We start from the raw sequence: 19657 nt of genomic DNA, 5'->3' as shown, positions 1-19657 counted from the left end.
ATCTCCGTCCTCTCCCCCCCCCCTTTTTTTTTGTTGTCACAGTATAAATTTGGTTTTATTGTGTTCTTGGTGGAATTTTTATTTGTGGTTTTGCTTTGTTTTGTTCTTTGTATCTGGTTGGAAAATCCCCCTTAGAAATTTCTGGAGTGGGGGTTTTCTGATAATAAATTCCCTCATCTTTTCTGTAATTGTGAATGTTTTTATTTCTCCTTCGTATTTGAAGGATAGCTTTGATGGGTATAGTATTCATGGCTGAAAGTTCCTCTCTTTCATGACTTTAAATATTGGGGTCCACTCTCTTCTAGCTTGTAGAGTTTCTGTTGAGAAATCTGATGATAATCTAATGGGCCTTCCTTTATATGTTGTATTCTTCTTTTCCCTGGCTGCCTTGAGAATTTTTTCTTTGTCATTGGTTTGTGCCAATTTCATTATGATGTGCCTTGGAGTAGGTTTGTTGAGGTTAAGAAAACTTGGAGTTCTGTTTGCTTCTTGAATTAGAGGCTTTAGTTCTTTCCACAGGCTTGGGAAGTTCTCATCTATTATTTTTTTGAATATGTTCTCCATTCCATTTTCTCTCTCTTCTCCCTCTGATAATACCTATTATTCTTAGTTATTCTTTTTGATGAAGTCAGACAATTCTTGTAGAGCTTTCTCATTTTTAAAAATTTTTGAGTCTCTTTCTTCTTCTCTCTGTTGAGCCTCAAGTTGCTTGTCTTCTATTTCACTAATCCTACCTTCTATCTGGCCTGTTCTATTAGCTAAGCTTGTTACCTCATTTTTCAGCTTGTGAATTGAGTTTTTCATCTCTGTTTGATTTGTTTTTATAGTTTCAATTTCCTTGGTAATATATTCTTTGTGTTCATTGAGTTGTTTTCTGAGCTCCTTAAATTGCTTTTCTGTGTTTTCTTGTATATCTCTGAGTATTTTTAGAATTTCTATTTTAAATTCTCTGTCATTTAGCTCCAAGGTTTCCAATATATTAAATTTTTTCTCCATAGATTTTTCCTCATCTATCTGTGCTACCTCTCTGTCTTTTTTATCCATGATATTTGATTTCATTTTCCTTAATGGCATCTGAGGGCGGTTTTGTTGATAGTATTAATGAGAATTAATAAAGAATAAAAAGTTAAAAAAATAAAAATAAAAAACATAATTATTATCCCCCCCTTTTTTTCCCTCTCCTCTCCTCTCCCCTCCTTCTTGAGAAAATCTTGTGGTGAACTGTGAATTATATTGTGCTAAATAGAACAAAAACTGCCTATTGTATAATGGAGGGCCTGAGTTGGGGAGAAGTGATAAAGGGGCAAAAAAAGGGGGTATGGACCCACAAAATGCAAAAAAATAAAAAATTTGGGTCAAGAATAAAATGACTTGCTTTTAGGTGATGGTTGAGTAAGAGATATGATGAGAGGAATAAGAGGGAAACAGGGAAAAGGAAAAAAAAATTAAAAAATTACTATTGTATATAGTGGAGCAAGAATTAGATAAAATGGAGAGCCAGGGTTGGGAACACTGCTAGTGAGTTAAAAAAGTGAAGTAAAAAAAACCCCAAAGTACCACAAAGAAAAATTTGAGTCCCAAATAAAATAATTTGTTCGTGATTGAGGATTGAATGAGAGGAAAAGTAAAGGAGAAAAGAAGAAACTAATATAGAGGGAGAAAAAAAGAAATAGGAAAACACAAAAAGTAGAAAAAAGAACAAAAGGAGAGAGAGAGAGAGAGAGAGAGAGTTAAGGGTTTTGGAGTGCAACTGTCATAGAGAGAAAGGAAGAGGAAAGAAAAGATAATGGGAGATGTAACACTTATGGGTAGAGAGTAAGACCGACAGAGAATTAAACGACCAACTTGGAAGAGGAAGAAAATAATCAAGACAAGAAGATAAGAGAAACAAACGAACAAATATAATAAAATGAGATAGGTTATAAAGTCTGTGGATTATTCTTGATTTTGCGAGGTTATCTTCTTGCTTTTTCTTTTCTCTCTCTCTTCCTGGTTGGTGACTCTGTACTCCGGGCTCTGCCCCTGTGGCATGCTTAGGTAGTGGTTTGCAGTTGATAAGTCTCTATGGCAATGTCATGTATTGGGCTTCAGTCTCGTTGGCAGTCAGGGCTCATTAGCATTTGCAGGCTCCGCCAATGAGAGAGTTTGTTTTCCTGGAGCCTCTCTCCTATTCTTTCCTTCCTGAATTAGTTGCCTGATAATCCAGCTATGGGGTTGCTGCTGCCTCTGCCTGGAGAGTAAGAGACTCAAAGAGCTGCCAAATCCCCACTCTATTCCCACTCAGCGCAGGGCTCTGGGTATGGCTCAATCAGTCAGAGCCACTAGCATAATCAGGCAGGGCTTTGGCCCACAGAAAGACCTCTGACTCTGCCCCTCTGTCCAGAAACATGGGCGCCCACTCCCGGGGGAATCTCTTGCCCACTATCCGCGCTCGCTGACTAGGATGCGTGCCGGCTGCCTCTCTTCCTGGGTGAGGCGGCACCCTGCCTGCCAGGAGAAGTTTGAGCATAGGGAATTTTGCTCCAGCTCACTCCCTGTGCACCACTTTTCAGGGCGCAGGGGCGACCCCAGACTCTAGTTTTGGCCCACACGAAGGCCTCTGACTCTGCCCCTCTGTCCGGGAACATGGGCACCCACTTCCGGGGGAATCTCTCACCCACTATCCGAGCTTGCTGACCAGGATATCAGGCCGGCCGCCTCTCACTCCGGGTGAGGCACCCCGCCCGCACAGAAAAGTTTGAGCATAGGGAATTTCGCTCCCGCTCACTCTTCATGCGCCACTTTTCAGGGTGCAGGGGCAACCCCGAGATTCTGCTTTTGGCCCACACAAAGATCTCTGACTCTGCCCCTTTGTTCAGTAACACGGGCGCCCACTCCTGGGGCTCTAGGAGGAATCTCTCACCCACTATCTGCGTGCACTGACCAGGAGATCGGGGCGATGGCTGCCCCACTTGCCTTTCTTTGTCTGGGTTTGGCACGAGTCTTAGCTTGTGTTGACTGGGTTGCCACAAGCACAGTTTTTCCTCGGCTTGGATGTCCGTGCCACAGCCTGGTTCAGACGTTTGTGCCGCAGTCTGGTTCTATTCACACCCTATGCCCACCTTAGTTCCTATACTCTCAGTTCCCAGTGAAAGCAGCCCTTATTTAGGTTAGTGAGGAAGGCGGAGTGTTTCTTCCTCCATCTTATTTCCTTCAGGGTTGATTATATATTTAGTCAATTTTTCACTCAATCATACCTTTGTGTTTAGTGTGGAGCTTCTGGAGGCTCCAAGGATAGATTTTTTCTGTCTCTGGTTGAAGATCTTGTTGAATTTTGGGGGAGATTTATCGGTATTGCTCCTTACGGTGCCATTTCTCTGACGTCCAACAGTTCCCTCTTCTATAACACTTCGAGAACCTCCTCCCACTGCCCCGTTCTGTTTCTAATTATATTTAACTGTCATTCACATCCTTGTCCCCTCTATTTAACGTGCGTCTTTATCTAGTTGCTTTTAATATATCATCTTTATTATTGCTTTTCAGCAGTTTGACTATCATGTGCTCAGGTATAATTTGTCAATTTGTATCTGTCCTGTTCGGGCTCCACTGAGTTTCTTGGGGTTGCCATTGCTCTTTTAAAACCAAATTTATGATGTTTTGGCCATCATTCTTTTTTCAAATATCCTTTTCTCCCCAATCTTTCTCTTCTCCTTCTGTGAACCCACTTATACACCTATTAAACTGCTTAGTGTAGTCCTACATGTCACTGACACTGTTCATTTCTTTAAAAATCCTTTTTCCTCTCTATTCGTCTGATGGGATGCCTGGTGATGGTTTCAGGTTGCTGACCCTTTCTTGGGCAGCCTTCAATCTGCTGTGCAGCCCATTGGCCATTTTTCATTTCAGAGATTCTACTTCTGGGTTCTAACATTTCCATTAGGTTCTTTTTTGTAGTTTTAATTTCTCTGTTGTGCTTCTCTACTGTTTACTCACCAGGATCCCCTTTTTCTGGAATTGGTTGAACAAGCTTATAACAGCTTTTTAAATTTCTACCTGCTAGTTGCAATCTCTGGGTTCCTTCAATGCCCTTTTCAATTGACTTTTCCCCCTGATTATGGATCCTGCTTCTTTGTATGTCTAATTTTATTAAATTCTTTGTTCAACATTGTGAACTGTATATTGTAGGGAGTTTGCATTACAATGTCTTTCTTTAACAGGTATTAGATTAGTTGACAGGCAGGTAAATTATTAGACTCTTGATTCTGTCAGGTGTGGTTTTTTGGGTTTGTTTGCTTGTTTATTGTTTTTGTTTTTTTGTTTAGGTCTGTCAACTTGCTTTTCTTTAGCCCTAGAAAGATCCATATTCTAGGTCACGATCTGTACTGCTCTTGCCTGGCCTTTCTCAGGTCACGACCGACTGCTCAAGGTGCTTCGGGAGGTGTCTCCAGCAGGGCTGGCTGCAGCTCTGTTGCCTGGTACTGCACAGCTTCCAGAGCCTCCATCAGCTCAAAGCACTGCGCAGCGCCCTCTGCCTGGACCCTGCATGTGCAGCCCACCCTTCATCTAACAACACATTCCCGGGGCCCTGCTCTGCTCAGAGGACTCCTCTTCAGTAGTGGCCCTACAATGTTGAGCTGTTTCAATCACCTTGAGGTCTGGTCTCTGCTTCCTCAGATTAGTGAAATGGTAGTCATTTCCTAGAGCACTTCTCTGCGCTGTGGTCTGCTAAGTGGCCCTAGGAAGAGAGCTGGGGCTAACATGGGATGCTCTTAGTGTAACTCCCTTTTCTTAGGAATAATAGGCCTCAGGTGTCCATTGCCCAATGCTTGAAAACAGCTGCCTTGTATATTTTTCCTGTTTCATAGCTGTGTAGAGGGCAATGTGAAATCCAGTTCTAGTTACTTTTTTTATGGCTGGAAGCATAAGAGTGGGTATGAGGAGTTGGTAAAAGCCCCTGGGTGATTCCAACAGGCTTCCACCTCTTCCCATGGGGACCCTGACCTAGAATTAACATCTTAGAAAAGTAAGAGTCAGGCAGGCGGCTGCCCAAAGCTAGCTCAGTAAAATGCCGTTACGATGTACAGCACATGATTGGTCTTGTCATTTGATTACAGTTTTAGCTTTCTAGAGAGATCTGCCTATAAGGAGATATATTTCTCATTATAAATTAATAAACTGGTATTTGTTTTGTACATCAGGCTTTAGTCAATATAGGTAAAAGATGTTTTCTTGACAGCCAGAGCCATTCTTGGTGTATTAATGAATAAAACAAAAGAAGTGGGCCACAGTGACTCCACCAAGGTCAAAGCCCACACTCTGCTGCCAGCCTGGTCTATAGGAACCATTATCTGATTAGTTAAACTCTGATCATATTCTTCGTTAGCAGCTTTTATTTTCTTTAAGAAAACAAGTTGTGTTAAGGAGCCCTAAGATCATGACTAGATTCATTATGGCTGAACCCAAGGAAATCTTCACATAGTTACTCAGAGTATAGAACTGGTCTAGTTATCATCTTCTCCACAGAATTAACTTCCCAAAGACCTGATATTTGGCTGAAAATCTGAAATTTTGGTAAAAATAAGTAAATAGATAAAAAACGACTTGCATATTACATAAGCATATATTGCAATTTATATATTATTTTGTTCAAGTAAACTGCCAAACAAAGCAAAAAGATTGACAGTACTTGTGAATACCACCATATGGCCTGGGAGGTATCTGTGGCCCTCTGAATGAAGAAGAAGAATTGACAATGACATCAGACAAGAAAAATCAAATGTTAACCCTGATTGGGTTACAAATAGTCCTCTGAACTCCTAGACCTCTGGCACCTGACTCAGTGTACTGGGTTTAAATTATCTGGTTCTGTGTCCATCTCTCTGATACACAGGCATTCCCTGAGGTCACAGATTGTGTCACATCCCTCTGTGATTTCTTGCACATAAATGGGGGTATGTCTCCTGGGCTCAATCAAGCTTATAAGATGAAGCAGTAAATGCTCGAAAATCAAGGTGCTCAGCCTTGGGCTGGGGTTCAATATATGGAGAAAAATAAAAGGAGATCTGTATGCATGAGAAACTCACAAGGCCAGGTGATTGTACTTGCATAATTTGCATGTAATTGTCATTAAAAACACGTATTTTGCAAGATGCTCTTTAGCAGTTTTCTTCTGAAGTAACAGAATAATATCTGGGCAAGGTCATCAAGAGAAAAGAGCACATTTCCTAGTCTCCTTTTTGATGAGTGTTGCCTTGTGACTTCATTCTGGCCAACAAGATCTAAGCTGAAGTATACAGTTCCTGGTAACTTTCCTCCAGAGAGAGTTAGTTGTATATAGCAGGTAATGTCTTTCTCTTGGTTTTATTATCTTCCTGAGACACCAGTTGAGATCTTACAACATGAAGGTAGCATGTGATCATGGTGGAACAGATAAGAATCCAGCTCTGTGATTTCTTACGGTTACCGTATTTCCTCATGTAAAAGATGCACCTTTTTCCAAAAAAATTGGGGTCTAAAAACTGGGTGCATCTTATACAGTGGTTGTAGATTTTTTACTTGCAATTCTCACTTTTTTGTGCTTGTTTTGTTTGTGCTCATTGTTTTGCACTTGTTACCAGTATATTACTGTAGGTTACATTTTGCCAAGTTCTGCCCAGAAATGGCTCACAAAAGATTTTCATACAGTGCTGAATTCAAGTTAAAAGTGATCCAGTTTGCAAAGGTGAATGGAAATCGTGTTGCTGAACATAAGTTTGGTCCTCCTCCAACTGAGATACCAATCTGAGACTGGCTACAGGAAGAAGAGAAACCCTACTGAAAATTCCACAGCAGAAGAAGGCCATGAGAGGCAAGTCAACAAAATGGCCTGAATTTACAGAGGGAATTGAAGATATGGATTGAAGAGCAAAGGGCAATTGGAATTCCTGTGTCCACAAAAATGGTTCAGCATGAGGAAAGAATTGCTGATGAAAAAGAAGTTACCGATTTCAAAGCAGGACACAATCAGTGCTTCAGGTTCATGAAACAGAATGGACTAGGCATGTGTACACACACCAGACTTGTCCAAAAGATGCCTGAAAGCTATGAGCAGAAGGTCCTTGAATTTCATTGTTTGTCATTCCATGTCAGAAGACACATCAGTTTGAGTTGGGACAGATTGCAAATATGGACGAAGTCCCCTTTCAATTTGATGTCCCAAGTAACAGAACTGTTGATAAGAAGGAGGTGAAAACTGTAACTGTGAAGACAAGTAAACATGAGAAGAGCCATTATACAGTTATTCTAGCTTGTTGTGCCGATGGAACCCAGCTGCCTCCTATGCTTTCAAACGCAAAACAATGCCAAAAGAAGACATTCCTCAAGGAGTGATTATCCACATTCATGATATGGGTTGGATGGATCAGGATGGGAAGAAGATCTGGTTTGAGAAAGTTTGGAGAAGGAGACCAGGTGGGCTCTTACGTAAACCTGCCCTATTGGTGCTTGATCAGTTCAGGGCACACATAACAAAAAACACAAAGAAGATTGCTGCAGAGAAAAAAGCAAAACTTGCTGTCATACCTGGAGGCTTGACATCCCAGCTCCAACCACTTATGTCAGCATTAACAAACCCTTCAAAGATGAATGGAACCAATAAATGAAGTCTTCTGGGGACAATTTGACACCAGCAAAAAGAGTGAAGAAACCAACTAGAGGAGAAGTTTATACCTGGGTGAAAAGATCCTGGAATAGTATCAAGATTGAGATTGTTCTCTAGTTATTTAAGAAGTGTGGCATTTCAAATGCCATAGATGGAACTGAGGACAAGACATTATATGAAGACAGTGATTCATCATCAGACACAGATGAGGACAAGCTAATGGATGTGAGTTTTGACAGTGATGAGGAGTTGTATGAATTTTATGATGAGTAAAACTTGACTTCAATAACTTTATGTAATATATTTTTTTCCCCAAATTTCAGGCCCCAAAATTAAGGTGCATCTTATACATGGGAAAATATGGTATATGATGTTGGGTTTGCTTTTACTTTCTGTGAATGTGACTTACTCCAAATGTTTGGAGTCTTCCAGGTATCATATTATTGATTTACAGTCTAATTCTTTTATAATCCAAACTATTTTTGTGTGATTTCAATTCTTTTATATTATCTGAGGTTTGTATTATAGCTCAAAATATGGTCTATGTTGTTCAGTGTTCTGCGTGCATTTGAAAAGAATACTGTTGTATGGAGGAATGCTCTTAATGTCAATTAGGTCAAGTTGGTTGATATTACTGTTCAAATCTTTTATATCTCTCCTGACTTTCTGCTTGCTTGCTCTATTGATACTAAGAAAGGAAAGCTGAAGTGCCCAAACATAATTGTGGGTTTATTTCTCATTTTAGTTCAATGGGTTTTCACTTCATGTTATTTGAAGCTCTATTGTTAGGTATATAGATATTTAGTATTGTTATGTCTTTTCAGTAAACTGACTCCTTCATTATTATGTAATGGTCATCTTCCTCCTGAGTAAAGTTCCAGGTCTGAAGTTTACTTTGTTTGATACTAACACAGACATTCCAATTCTTCTTTTGATTGGTGTTAGCATAGTACATCTATTTTCTATCCCTTTACTTTATTTGTCTTCATATTTGAAGTAGGTTTAACTGGTATGCTTAGGAGAGATGTTGTTATAAATTAGATAATGTCCATTATTATTCTGATTCCAAGATTATTTTTTTTGAAATATTTTCTTAGCTTTTGCATTTTGACTCAGCTTTTTTTAAAGCTATGAGAGGATGGAGGATAGAAGAATCTAATTTGAAATTTAAGGAAATTAGCACATACTAAGCCCCCTCTATTCTGCCAAATACTCTGCTAGATCCTTTGTATTCATTCACCTAGTGTGACAGGACTATTCCCTCCAATTCACTGAGGCCGTTCCAGCCCCACAGCACAGTCTGCTAACAGCCTCCCATTGTCACTCATCCTTTTTCTGAAGTAATAGAATAATATCTGAGCAAGGTCATCAAGAGAAAAGAGCACATTTCCTAGTCTTCCTTTTGATGAGCATTATTGTGACTCTGTTCTGGCCAATGAGATCTAAGGTGAAGTATATAGTTCCTGGGAACTTTCCCCCAGAAAGAGCTGACACACCCTCTGTTTCTTTGCTCATTCCTTCTTCCATCCTCCTATCTGGAGCACAAACATGGCTTTCACACCATTGCCACACTGGCCCATGGGGAGAAGGGCCACAGTCTTGAGGGCAGAACAGTGAGCTATAAGAAGCCTGGGCCCCTGCGGACTCTGTGGAGCAGAACCATCCCTGCCTCAAGCTGTTCCTCATGACTCTTCTATAAGAGGGAAATAAAAATCTACCTTGATTAGGCTACTACTACTTGGGGACTTCATTTTTCATCCCTGAACCCAACCCTAATGGATTAGTCTAGGATCAATTTAACACCATAGTGTGTTATATAATCACACTCTGCTCCATGTTTGGACTGATCTGAGCAGCATCTGTTATGATTTTGTGTTAAAGCCATATAGAAATGGGAGGCAAGGCTATTTTATTCTGTTCCTTTGACTTTTCAATGTATTAAATTAAAAATTACAAATATAATTTAGTGGTGGGTCTAAGGAAGTGACTTACTCTGTCTGAGCCTTAATTTTCTATAAAATAAATATACCAACAATCAATTTTATTGAGTAGTTGGAATGGTTAAGTAAAATATACATGACAGAGCTTGGTAAGTACTAAGCACTATGTAAATATAAGGAGTTATAATCATAACATTTGGAGACATGTTTTATCTATAACTCTGAAAGGTAAAATTATTCCACAAATAACTTACAGTAGTGTTTTTATGTATGTGTGGGTTGCTAGTTATAAATGAGAATAAATTGAAAAATATATTCTAGTTAGTAACTTAAAAACATAATAAACAATTTGTGGTATATTGCCACAAACGTAGACTCCTATCTTACTTTCATGTCAAAGCTGCCAGAATTCTTTAATATCTCTTAGTTTATATTATAGACTATCCAGGGTTTTTTAATTAAAAAAAATTTTTTTTTTACTTTATTTCAATAGGCTGACTTTGATGTAAGGGTTGATTTCACCATTTAGCTTTTTAAACAATACCTGAGAAACACTTCCAGAATGATTGCCTTGTTCAAAACTGCTCTCTGCCTTAAAACTGTGTTTCATTCTAGTGTTTTTAAAGTGTTCAGTAGAGAAAAAAAGTCCATCTTAAATCTGAAGGTGGTAGAAAGATAAAAACCCAATGGATCAGGCCTGGGGCAGGAATAGCCAGAGTACAGGCAGTAACAAGTTCAAGAGAGGAAGGGGGTTAAGAGAGGGTGAGGGAAGCAGAAGGCAACCTGTCCCCAGCCTTGGAGACTGGGGACAGTGGCAGGTAAATAAGGAGGGCAGCTGGGGTGACTGAGAGCTTCAAAGATGATTGGCAATTTCACACCAAATTCAGGTAGTCACAGCTCCGAGCACCCCGAGGAAGGACCCTGGCAGGACACTGTAGTGGAGTCGGCGTTGGTTCAGCTCAATTCTGCACGCACATCTCAACAGGACTGTCTGGCTTGGGGAGTGCCAGGGCCGACGAGGAGATAAGCCAGGGGCTCCGTCTGAGCCCAGCTCTGCACTGCCTGTTTGTCTGTTTGGTGGAGTTCATTTAATTTATATATTTTTAAGGCTCAGTTTCCTAATAAGGCAGCTTTGCTGGAGGGAGGGTCATAAACGTCCACCTGATGGCAGTTAACAACTTGAAGACTAAGGTCTCAGAAGAAAATTTCCCTTTAGGAAGAATGTTTCATAAATCTGTTTCAGCATTTATACATGTAAGAGTAATGCTTAACTAATTCAATATCTGACTTCCAAATTTGGAGAATGATACTGTATCAAAAAATCAAGGCTCATTTTAAGATTTACATTTTCTGGGAAATCCTAACATTAAACCTATTACTAACATTTTTGCTCCCGCTCCGCTAGATGTGGGGCTGGATCCTGGTTTCCTGGAGGCCCGTTGCCTTGCATCCCTCAATCACTAAAGCTTGGGGCAGGCTTTTCCAGGAATGGACCCAAGGCAGGCCAACTTCAAAGGCAAGGCAAAAGTCAGCATCCCTGGAGGGTGACTTGAGGATGAAAAGCTTTCAAGACAGCAGAGATCCCTGTCTCTAGAGGGGATACAATGAAACACAACGATCAGAAATTTTCAGCCACTCCACAAGGACTGTACTCTTGGGCCACAAAAAGCTCCACCCCAAACTATACCCTGGTGCATAGTTGGACATTCTCTGTCTTTTTCAGGTAAGTGTGTATGTGAGAGAGAGAGAAAGAGAGAGGCTGATTTAATTTCCTCTTTATGACAACCCTAGAAACAGTGAGATTAAATCCACCCGAACCTTTTACCTTGATTTACAGAACAAATATCAAGGATGTATCACATACAGATAAATTTAGAATAAATGGCAAATACTATCAAAACTATTGGTCCATACTTTTGAGAGAAAAAATACAAGAGAAAAAAAGTAATTTGCAAATAGTATATTCTTTGTTGCACAATAGCAAAACCCAGTAAAACTCCAAATACTCCATGGGGAAGAGTAGCTTATTCTAATTTATCAGTATGATAGAATGTTCTATGAATATTGCATGTCAAGCACAAAAAGCATTTTTGATACAAAGGGGAATGGGAAACAGTTGTTCTTTCCATAGTTGTGCATAATGAGTAATGCCTGAAAAACGATTATGGCACCCACTGGTCCAGGTTACATTCACTGGGGCAGCAGGCTTTAGTATGTGCTCAGTAATTGTGTTCTTCCCCTCCTTACATGCACCCACCCCAATCTTAGTCATTCTACGAGGCCCATCTCAGATAGCTGCTCCTCCACACAGCCTCTGCGTGTAGCTTGAGGACATGAGCTGAGTGTTAGTCACCATTACGATGCATAGCACTGGGTCTCAACTGGCCCACATGGCTTCTTTGTGCAAATAGAAAAAAGCGTTCCAGCGTCTGGGAGGCAGCAGCCCCATGCCAGTTGGGGGTACAAAGGCGCAGCATTTTAGCCCTTATTCAGAGGGAGCCTTATTGCAGGCTACAACCTACTTTTTGCAGCTTTCCCCTTTCTCCCATGTCTAAATTCACAACCTTTAGAAAGTCCTAATTTCTATTTAGAGCTAGGCTTGACCATCTCTCTTTGTCTATGATCATTTGTAAGCCAGGAAAGCAGAGCTTAATTCTGTTGTCTTCTCAAAGGAATACTTTGTAGGTCAAGACACTAGAATTTATGGACTTCACCGTTAATGTGGAGCCCAAACCTCCTGTCTTTCTTCCTTCACAAATGTAGTCTCTGCAGCAGCGTGGGAGCTTGCTGCGGAGATGCCCGCTGGGGCAGACGCTGGGCCGAGTGGACTGGGCAGCAAGTTGCTAATACTGTCCACCCCCCACTCCTCCCAAACTATGGCTTTTTCATTTGGCAGGCGATTGCTGCTTCTGTTCTTAGCACTAACACTGATAAACTCTGTATGGTTCCTGCTGCAATCAGAAGCTTCTGGAAAGGACAGAGGGAAGCTGTGGGTCACCAAACCCAAAACATCACCTTGGGGAGCAGACACCTCTGGGGAAAGATTCAACCTAGAGGTGAAGAGTTCCTGTTTTCTGATGGAAGGCACTACAACCTAATAGTTATGGAAGTTACCTCACAGACTGTTTCATCACTGGTGTCTTCTTTAGCTGACTTTCCTCCTTATGAAGGGGAACAAGGGACAGAGAGGATAGCTAGCTCACCTTACTTGACCAGGTGGGTCACGTGCCTCCAAAGCCCATGCTCAGAACCCCTTAAGAACGTACCAGCTTCACGGAGAAACATGCCCTGTGGACCTTGGCGTCCAGGAGCGTCCCTCTGCAGCTCTGCTGCTGCTGGTCCGGGCAGGCTGCTCTCAGAAAACTCACGTCGGGTTCCTCCCTGGGGCTTCCCACCCAGAGGCTCAGGCTGGGGAGGAAAACTGCCATTTCCTGCTTTGCCACAGGGGCCCCACTGTCCTGAGAGGGGAGAAGAGGCTATTGCTGATCCCTCTAAATGACAAAAGAAGTCACAAAACTATAGTGAAGAACTAAAAAAAAAATTAGAGTTAAAAAGAAAGGGCAAAGAAGCTCTGTTTGGACATCACTACCCTGCCCACTGCACATACTTAGGGCCAGTTCCCAGGAAGTCTGAGCTTCAGACTCAAACCCATGTGCACGGCTGGCCCAGAGGAGGAGGCTCTGGGAAGGCCGGGGCCAAGTCAGTCCTCTGCTCCTGGTGGAGACCACACCTGTACACGCAGGCTGCCCCCAGGACCACACTGCAGGGGGACAAATGCTCACTGGAAGGAAAAGAGCAGCAGCCCAAGGGGCACAGGCTGTTGATTTCACCTTTGCTGACTGCTTCTTGGGGAAACAGAATAGCAGGTCCTCAAGAGAGGATTGGGATCAGGAGAGGGAAGGTGGCAAAGACTGGTTTGATCTTTGGCTTCAAGTGGAAGCCCTGGGGTCCGGGGACCGTCCTGTCATCTGTGAGGTTTCCTGGGTTCAGACGGAATAACACCATCCTATCAGCAACAGACCAGGAGTTTCAACACGAACCTCAGCATTTGAATCCCCCCGAATGTATGCTGTTGACCTGGTGTTGTAGCACAGAGGATTCCGTGGCAGGACACACAGGGTGGGCAGCCACAGAACCCTAGCATCTCAGACAGCACCTGTGCAGCCCACTGGAGCTGCCGCCCAGGGGACGCCTAAGCATGAACGAACTGCCTGTCACAGCGCAAACACAGCTGGACAGATGGGCTGCCATCTGTGAGGAGCAGAGGCCAGGCCTGGTCAGCTCCACAGTGGACTGTTACAAAGCTGTCTCTATAACCACAGAGTTATGGCTCCCCGCAAGGCTGCAGCAGCTCACTGCTGTGCTGGGTAAGACACTTCATTTGTCTGGGCAGGTCTGCTTTGGCTCATTACACGAGACATAATTGCTTTTGTCGCACATTCACAGGTATCAGGAAAAAAGGCATGCTGCACGTGCCTCATTTTCAATGCCCTACTTACCGACTTCGTCCCTGATGTTTGCAAGTTCAATTGACAGCTCTTTTTCTTTCACAAGGGCACTTTCATTCTGAAAAAACAAAACGGAAACTGAGAGTCCCCCAGTTTGATGCCAGATAAGCACTTTCACATGTTTAATTAATGAATCGTATTAAACAAATATTTGTAAGCCTAATCCTCAAGCAGATAATTTTCTCATTAGATACATATATAAAAACTTCCAAAACCAAGCCTGACTCATTCATCTGGATCATATTCAACATGCAAAGCTTGCAATACAACATTAAAGATATCCATGGTTGTGCTTTTCTCTATGTTGCTTTTATATAGATCATCCTTCAATACTCTTTTGCATATTTACGTTCTTTACATTAACCTACTGTAATATATTATTATACACTGTTAATTATTTTCACCATTATAAAATTTTGACCATGAAAATGACCACATCCTATTGTTCTGAGGGACAAATGCTTATTTTACCAACTGTCCTCTCAAATTTACCCTTTGTCCACACATGCATGGTCAGTTCCCTAACGAATAATGAGCACAAAACATAACATATTTCTCTTTGTACATTAAGGCCAGCAATAAATAGAAGTCTTCAGAGTTTTTAGTGTTGGATTCTATATCAATAAAAGGAATAAGAGGAAATCTCGCATTTGTATAATTTAGTGCAAAGAATGTCATTTGTAACTAAATAACTGCTAAGAAAAGTAGTTGAAGCAATACTGAATATATATAAAATCTTCATTATTGTTTCATCTTAAACATTTATGAAGATTGTATTACTACTATAATAAATAACTAAGAAAGATGTGTCATATAAATTCTCTTCAAGTTAAAGATACTCAAAATATAAAGTCTGTCATTCTGTAGAATGTACTCCCAAAGCAAACGTGCAGCAAATATCTAGCATGAATATCATTGAGGCCTTGTGAATGTTCTTCCTTTATTAACCCCTTTTGACTTTGATTTTCACCTCTGAAGAAGCTGTGCTAAATCTGAATAGACAGTTTTCACAATCTCATTTCTGTGTCTGCTGCGTTTAGACTCAGGTTACATGTGTGCCAGTTTGGGTTAAGGGGCGGGTCTCAGGTTATCCAAAAGGCATTTGCTAGGCAAGGTCATCATTTCATAATTCCAAAATAAAACTCTATTTGCAGAATAAACTGAGAGCTATATATGTATTTTTTTAGTCCCAGATATCAATAATTATTAGATCATGGTTCTCTTAGGAATAACGTAGCAGTGATACATCCTTTGAGGGACAATGGATCTTATTCATGAGATCCATTCATGAAGCTCTCTCCTTCCATCCCAGCGCAGAGCATCCTTGCCTCCCTAGATTTGAAGGCTGGAGACTGTGCCCGCAAGTGTATGTTTTCCTAATCACTAAGTGATGCTGCCTCTCTGCCATGTCCACTGCACAAGGGTTAAATAAATTAATTCAGGTGAGGTAGTTAGAATGGTGCCTGGCACTTAGCAAGCTCTATACAAATGTTAGTTGTTTTATAACTTCGTTGTTTCCTTTTATGTTATTTGTAACTGGATAACATCGTGTAGATAATAGGTGCTTTCATATTATCAAAATGTATTTAAAATTGTCATACCAATCTTATACTCTTTTGTTTGTTTGTTTTATTTTGTTTTGTTTTTAGCAGCTTTCTGGCTCTGCCCCAATTCTACTTTAAGTTCAAAGACTGGAGAACCCAGAACAGAGAACATATTTTACTTTTTTTTTAAATTTTATTTTTCCAAAGTGAGATCCCTGTCGGGCACAGACTCCCGCATGTGCCCTACCAGGATCTACCCGGCATGCCTACCAGGGGGTGAGGCTCAGCCCATCTGGGGTGTTGTTCTGCTACAATCAGAGCCATTCTTGTGCCTAAGGTGGAGGCCAGGGAACCATCCTCAGCACCCTGGCCAACTTTGCTCTAATGGAGCCTTGGCTGTGGGAGGGGAAGAGAGAGACAGAGAGGAAGGAGAGGGGAAGGGGTGGAGAAGCAGATGGGCACTTCTCCTGTGTGCCCTGGCCGGGAATCAAACCTGGGACTTCCACAGTCTGGGCCGATGCTCTACCGCTGAGCCAACCGGCCAGGGCGGGAACATATTTTAATGAGAGTGACCACCAGAATTACATGTTCATTATTTACAGTATGGCACCTGATGTTCAACTTGCTAGTACAAGTGAAGAAAGTCTGATTTTCTGGTAGAGGGTAGATTTCAGTATGTACCTCACACTAATCTTAATCTAGTGAAAAATACTAACTTGTTTCTACTACCAAGAATGATTTTGACTACTTATATCCTTAGTTTCTAAGTAGAGCCAATGGCTCAAAATATTGTACTCATCAGACCTAAATAGCATCACCAAAGAATTCACTCTCACAGGGCAAGAGGTGTGGAGACCAAGAAGAGGTTTTTGCAGTGAACAACCAGAACTTAACAAAAACAACAAACAAACTTGATTTTCTGACCCAAAGCCTGTATTTCCCTCTGCTCAAGCTAGTAGCCCCGAGGGGGTGTTAACATGCCTGAGGGACCCCATCACAGCAAACCCTCCACACTCCACCACAGGAATGTGGACCCTTTGAGAAGGCGAGGTCTGAAGGTTCTCAGCAGGAGGAAGATGGCTTTAGCTGGCGGCTGTGCCGACTGCAGAGGAGACGTCATCCATGGAGACTTTGAACTGTGTGGACAAGGTCCACTGGGGGTGAGGATGACAGAGACGCAGAGACCCAACTCTGGGGACCAGGTTCAGTAACGTAGATCTACTTTATTCAGGAAGTAAACTAGCTTATATACATGGGTTCAGCCAATAGAATGTTACAGCAGGGCAAATGGCCAAAAAAGATTAGAAGGCTGTCTGGTTAGAGCCTAGTCACTTCCTTATAGTGGGCAAACTCCCTTCCTGGGTGTGCCCAGGAAGGTTCTGGGAGCTGGAGTATTCTCACAGCATTGCGTCAGCCACAGCTACTAGGTAAATGCTCTGCACTCTACCTACATCTCCCCCTTCTCTTTTAATTAAGGCCAGTTGAATCTGCTTGATGACTGCTTGTTGCTGTTGTAGCTTCTGAATGCTATGCATTATGCAACGGAACCCTAGTAGAACTAAAACAACTATAATACCTATTATACTATATGCTAATAGCTTAGCTGGATTAAACAATGAAGCAAGCTTCTGTAATGTTTGACTAATTAGGAAATAGAATGGGGGTCTTAAACAGGGGATTCCTCCTAGCGGTCAGGATGTCATTTCCCTCCCATTGTGTTACAGAGACCTTCCAGGTGCCATTAAACACAGTTCCATTTTGATTGTAAAAAATGGACGTAGGTCCATGCACGCTCCCTTCCCACAAAGGTCCCAGCATCCAAACACAGAATGGATGGCTTGCCATGGGCTGTGTACTGCATATGGTTGCATTCCGTCTCTCAGCTTCCGATGCCAAACTCTGAGGTTGATGATGGTCTGCGCATCTGGGCCAGAGGCAATGCAGCAGTCTCTCCAGGGAATTCCTTCTCTCGGGAGTGTTCTTAGATGTTCATCATACAGGAATGGGCAAAGAGGCGACCCTGGGAAGGCAAGGTTAGCAGGGTGGGCCCAGCTGTTGGTAGCTAGGGGGAGGAGGGCTTGTAGGCCAAGCACTGAGCCTTGGTTGGTAGTACTGTTTTTAGCAAAGTCCCCCATAGTATGATTTTGAAGAAGGACCCACCTCTCCAAGGGGACGGTGTTATTATTCAGTGTAAACTTAAGTAGCATTGGGTCACTGAGGTTACCCATATAGTGCTGTTCCACTGTTGGGATTCCCAGCCACTGTTGTCACAAGGGAGACTAAGGGAGCAGTTACTGGAACATACTGCTGGAAACTGTGGGCTATTAACTTCAACAGGCATAATTATGCCAGGGTGGGGAACAGCAGCCCAGACGTGGGGGTCCGCCCGCATCTGGGAGTCAGCAGTCACTATAGCACACACAAGCAAGAACAGAGCACCAGGGCCTAGGGGTCCATCAGGGGCCATTCTCTGGGCCCGCCCTGCCAAAGCCTCCACATCCCCCCAGGTGATGGGGCATACACGCTGGCCGCGAGTTCTTCTTCTGCAGCGCTGAGGACCGCCTCCCCTCAGGCGTAGTCAGTGTGGAGGAGGCCAGGGCTGTGGCTTTGGATGGGTAAAGACTGAACCACTTAGTGGGTGCCCAAGAAACCCTGTCAAGCAGGTTAGGAGGTTCCTGGGATCCAAATTGGCAAAAAAACACAAGCATAACCTCTCCCTTACATTAGAAGAGGGTGTGGTCCCCACCACTGTGCCGTGGCTGGGTCCTTCCAGCGTCATTTTAGAGAGAGGGGAAGAGGAGAGAGAGATCAAGAGATACAGAAAAATAGACAAGACAGACAGACGGACAAACAAGGGGGGAAAAGAAAAAAGACACATGGGGGCGTATAGGCTGGCCCATGGGTCTGCAGCAGGAACATGTGTTGGAGTTAAAGCTGGGGTAGAAAATGGCGTCTGAGAGGCATTGCGTAAGCCACAGCTACTAGGTAAATGCTCTGCACTCTACCTACATCTCCCCCTTCTCTTTTAATTAAGGCCAGTTGAATCTGCTTGATGACTGCTTGTTGCTGTTGTAGCTTCTGAATGCACTTGAGCCCCAGCAGGGAATGTGGAAGTAGTGACTTCTGTTTCTTTGGGTGGCGGAGCTGATGGCGCTGTTTCTAATGTATCTAGTTTTATTTCTGCACGCTCGGTTACAAGTCCATCAAACTCGGTGGCTAAACTACTTCCTCCTCAGTGGAGGGGGGCGAATAGGAAGGTGGGGGCTCCCCAGAGAGAGGGGCAGCCTGTAATATTTTTGGCACTGGCGGAGGGTCCCCAGCGGGAGCACTGGTCAGGCAAGCATGTATCGCTAACAGGGCAGGAATGAGGCGGAGAGGAAAGGTTTGTCCTTCATTTACTTCGGCTGAAGGGATGTGCTGGAAAGCTTGGGCCCAAGTATCAGGGTCCAAAAGAGGCGCTCCCAGAGCCAACGGTTGAAACCTGAGAGGATTTCCCAGTAGGTCATTAACTTTAACTCGCCTACTCTGCAATAGGGCATGCAGGGCTCAAGCCTGCAGGGCTCGAGAGTGAGGGAGAAGGTTTCTCATTGCAGAGGGTCACTCACCCATCCCTTGGATGCCAGTTGGGTCCCTGTTCGAGGTGCCAGTATGCAGACAAGACCCATGGAGGGTGAGGATGACAGAGATGCAGAGACCCGACTCCGGGACCAGGTTCAGTGACATAGATCCACTTTATTCAGGAAGTAAATTAGCTTATATACATGGGTTCAGCCAATAGAATGTTACAGCAGGACAAATGGCCAAAAAAGATTAGAAGGCTGTCTGGTTAGCACCGAGTCATTTCCGTACAGCGGGTGAGCTCCCTTCCTGGGTGTGCCCAGGAGGGTTCCGGGAGCTGGAGTATTTTCACAGCATTGCATCAACCACAGCTGCTAGGTAAATGCTCTGCACTCTACCTACAGAACTGGATCACTTTGGTGAAAAGCTAATTTTGATATCCATGGCCAGGCCTGCCCCACAAGCTTTGTTGTAAGAGTGAGAGAAGAA

The 19657-nt window shown here is 42.8% G+C and overlaps 1 protein-coding gene across 5 annotated transcripts in view; it reads right to left on the bottom strand.

The window, feature by feature from the left end:
- Window positions 1-19657, bottom strand: part of MTUS2 (microtubule associated scaffold protein 2) — a 771916-nt gene that overhangs the window by 65938 nt on the left and 686321 nt on the right. For all 5 annotated transcript variants that reach the window (XM_066369276.1, XM_066369278.1, XM_066369279.1 and 2 more), the window contains one exon: window positions 14058-14124. In XM_066369276.1, the coding sequence (XP_066225373.1) occupies window positions 14058-14124 (67 nt within the window). The remainder of the gene's footprint in view (window positions 1-14057; window positions 14125-19657) is intronic.

This window comes from Saccopteryx leptura, chromosome 2 (genome assembly GCF_036850995.1).
Source record: "Saccopteryx leptura isolate mSacLep1 chromosome 2, mSacLep1_pri_phased_curated, whole genome shotgun sequence".
Taxonomy (NCBI): Eukaryota; Metazoa; Chordata; class Mammalia; order Chiroptera; family Emballonuridae; genus Saccopteryx; species Saccopteryx leptura.
This window is presented reverse-complemented; position numbering and strand designations above follow the sequence as displayed.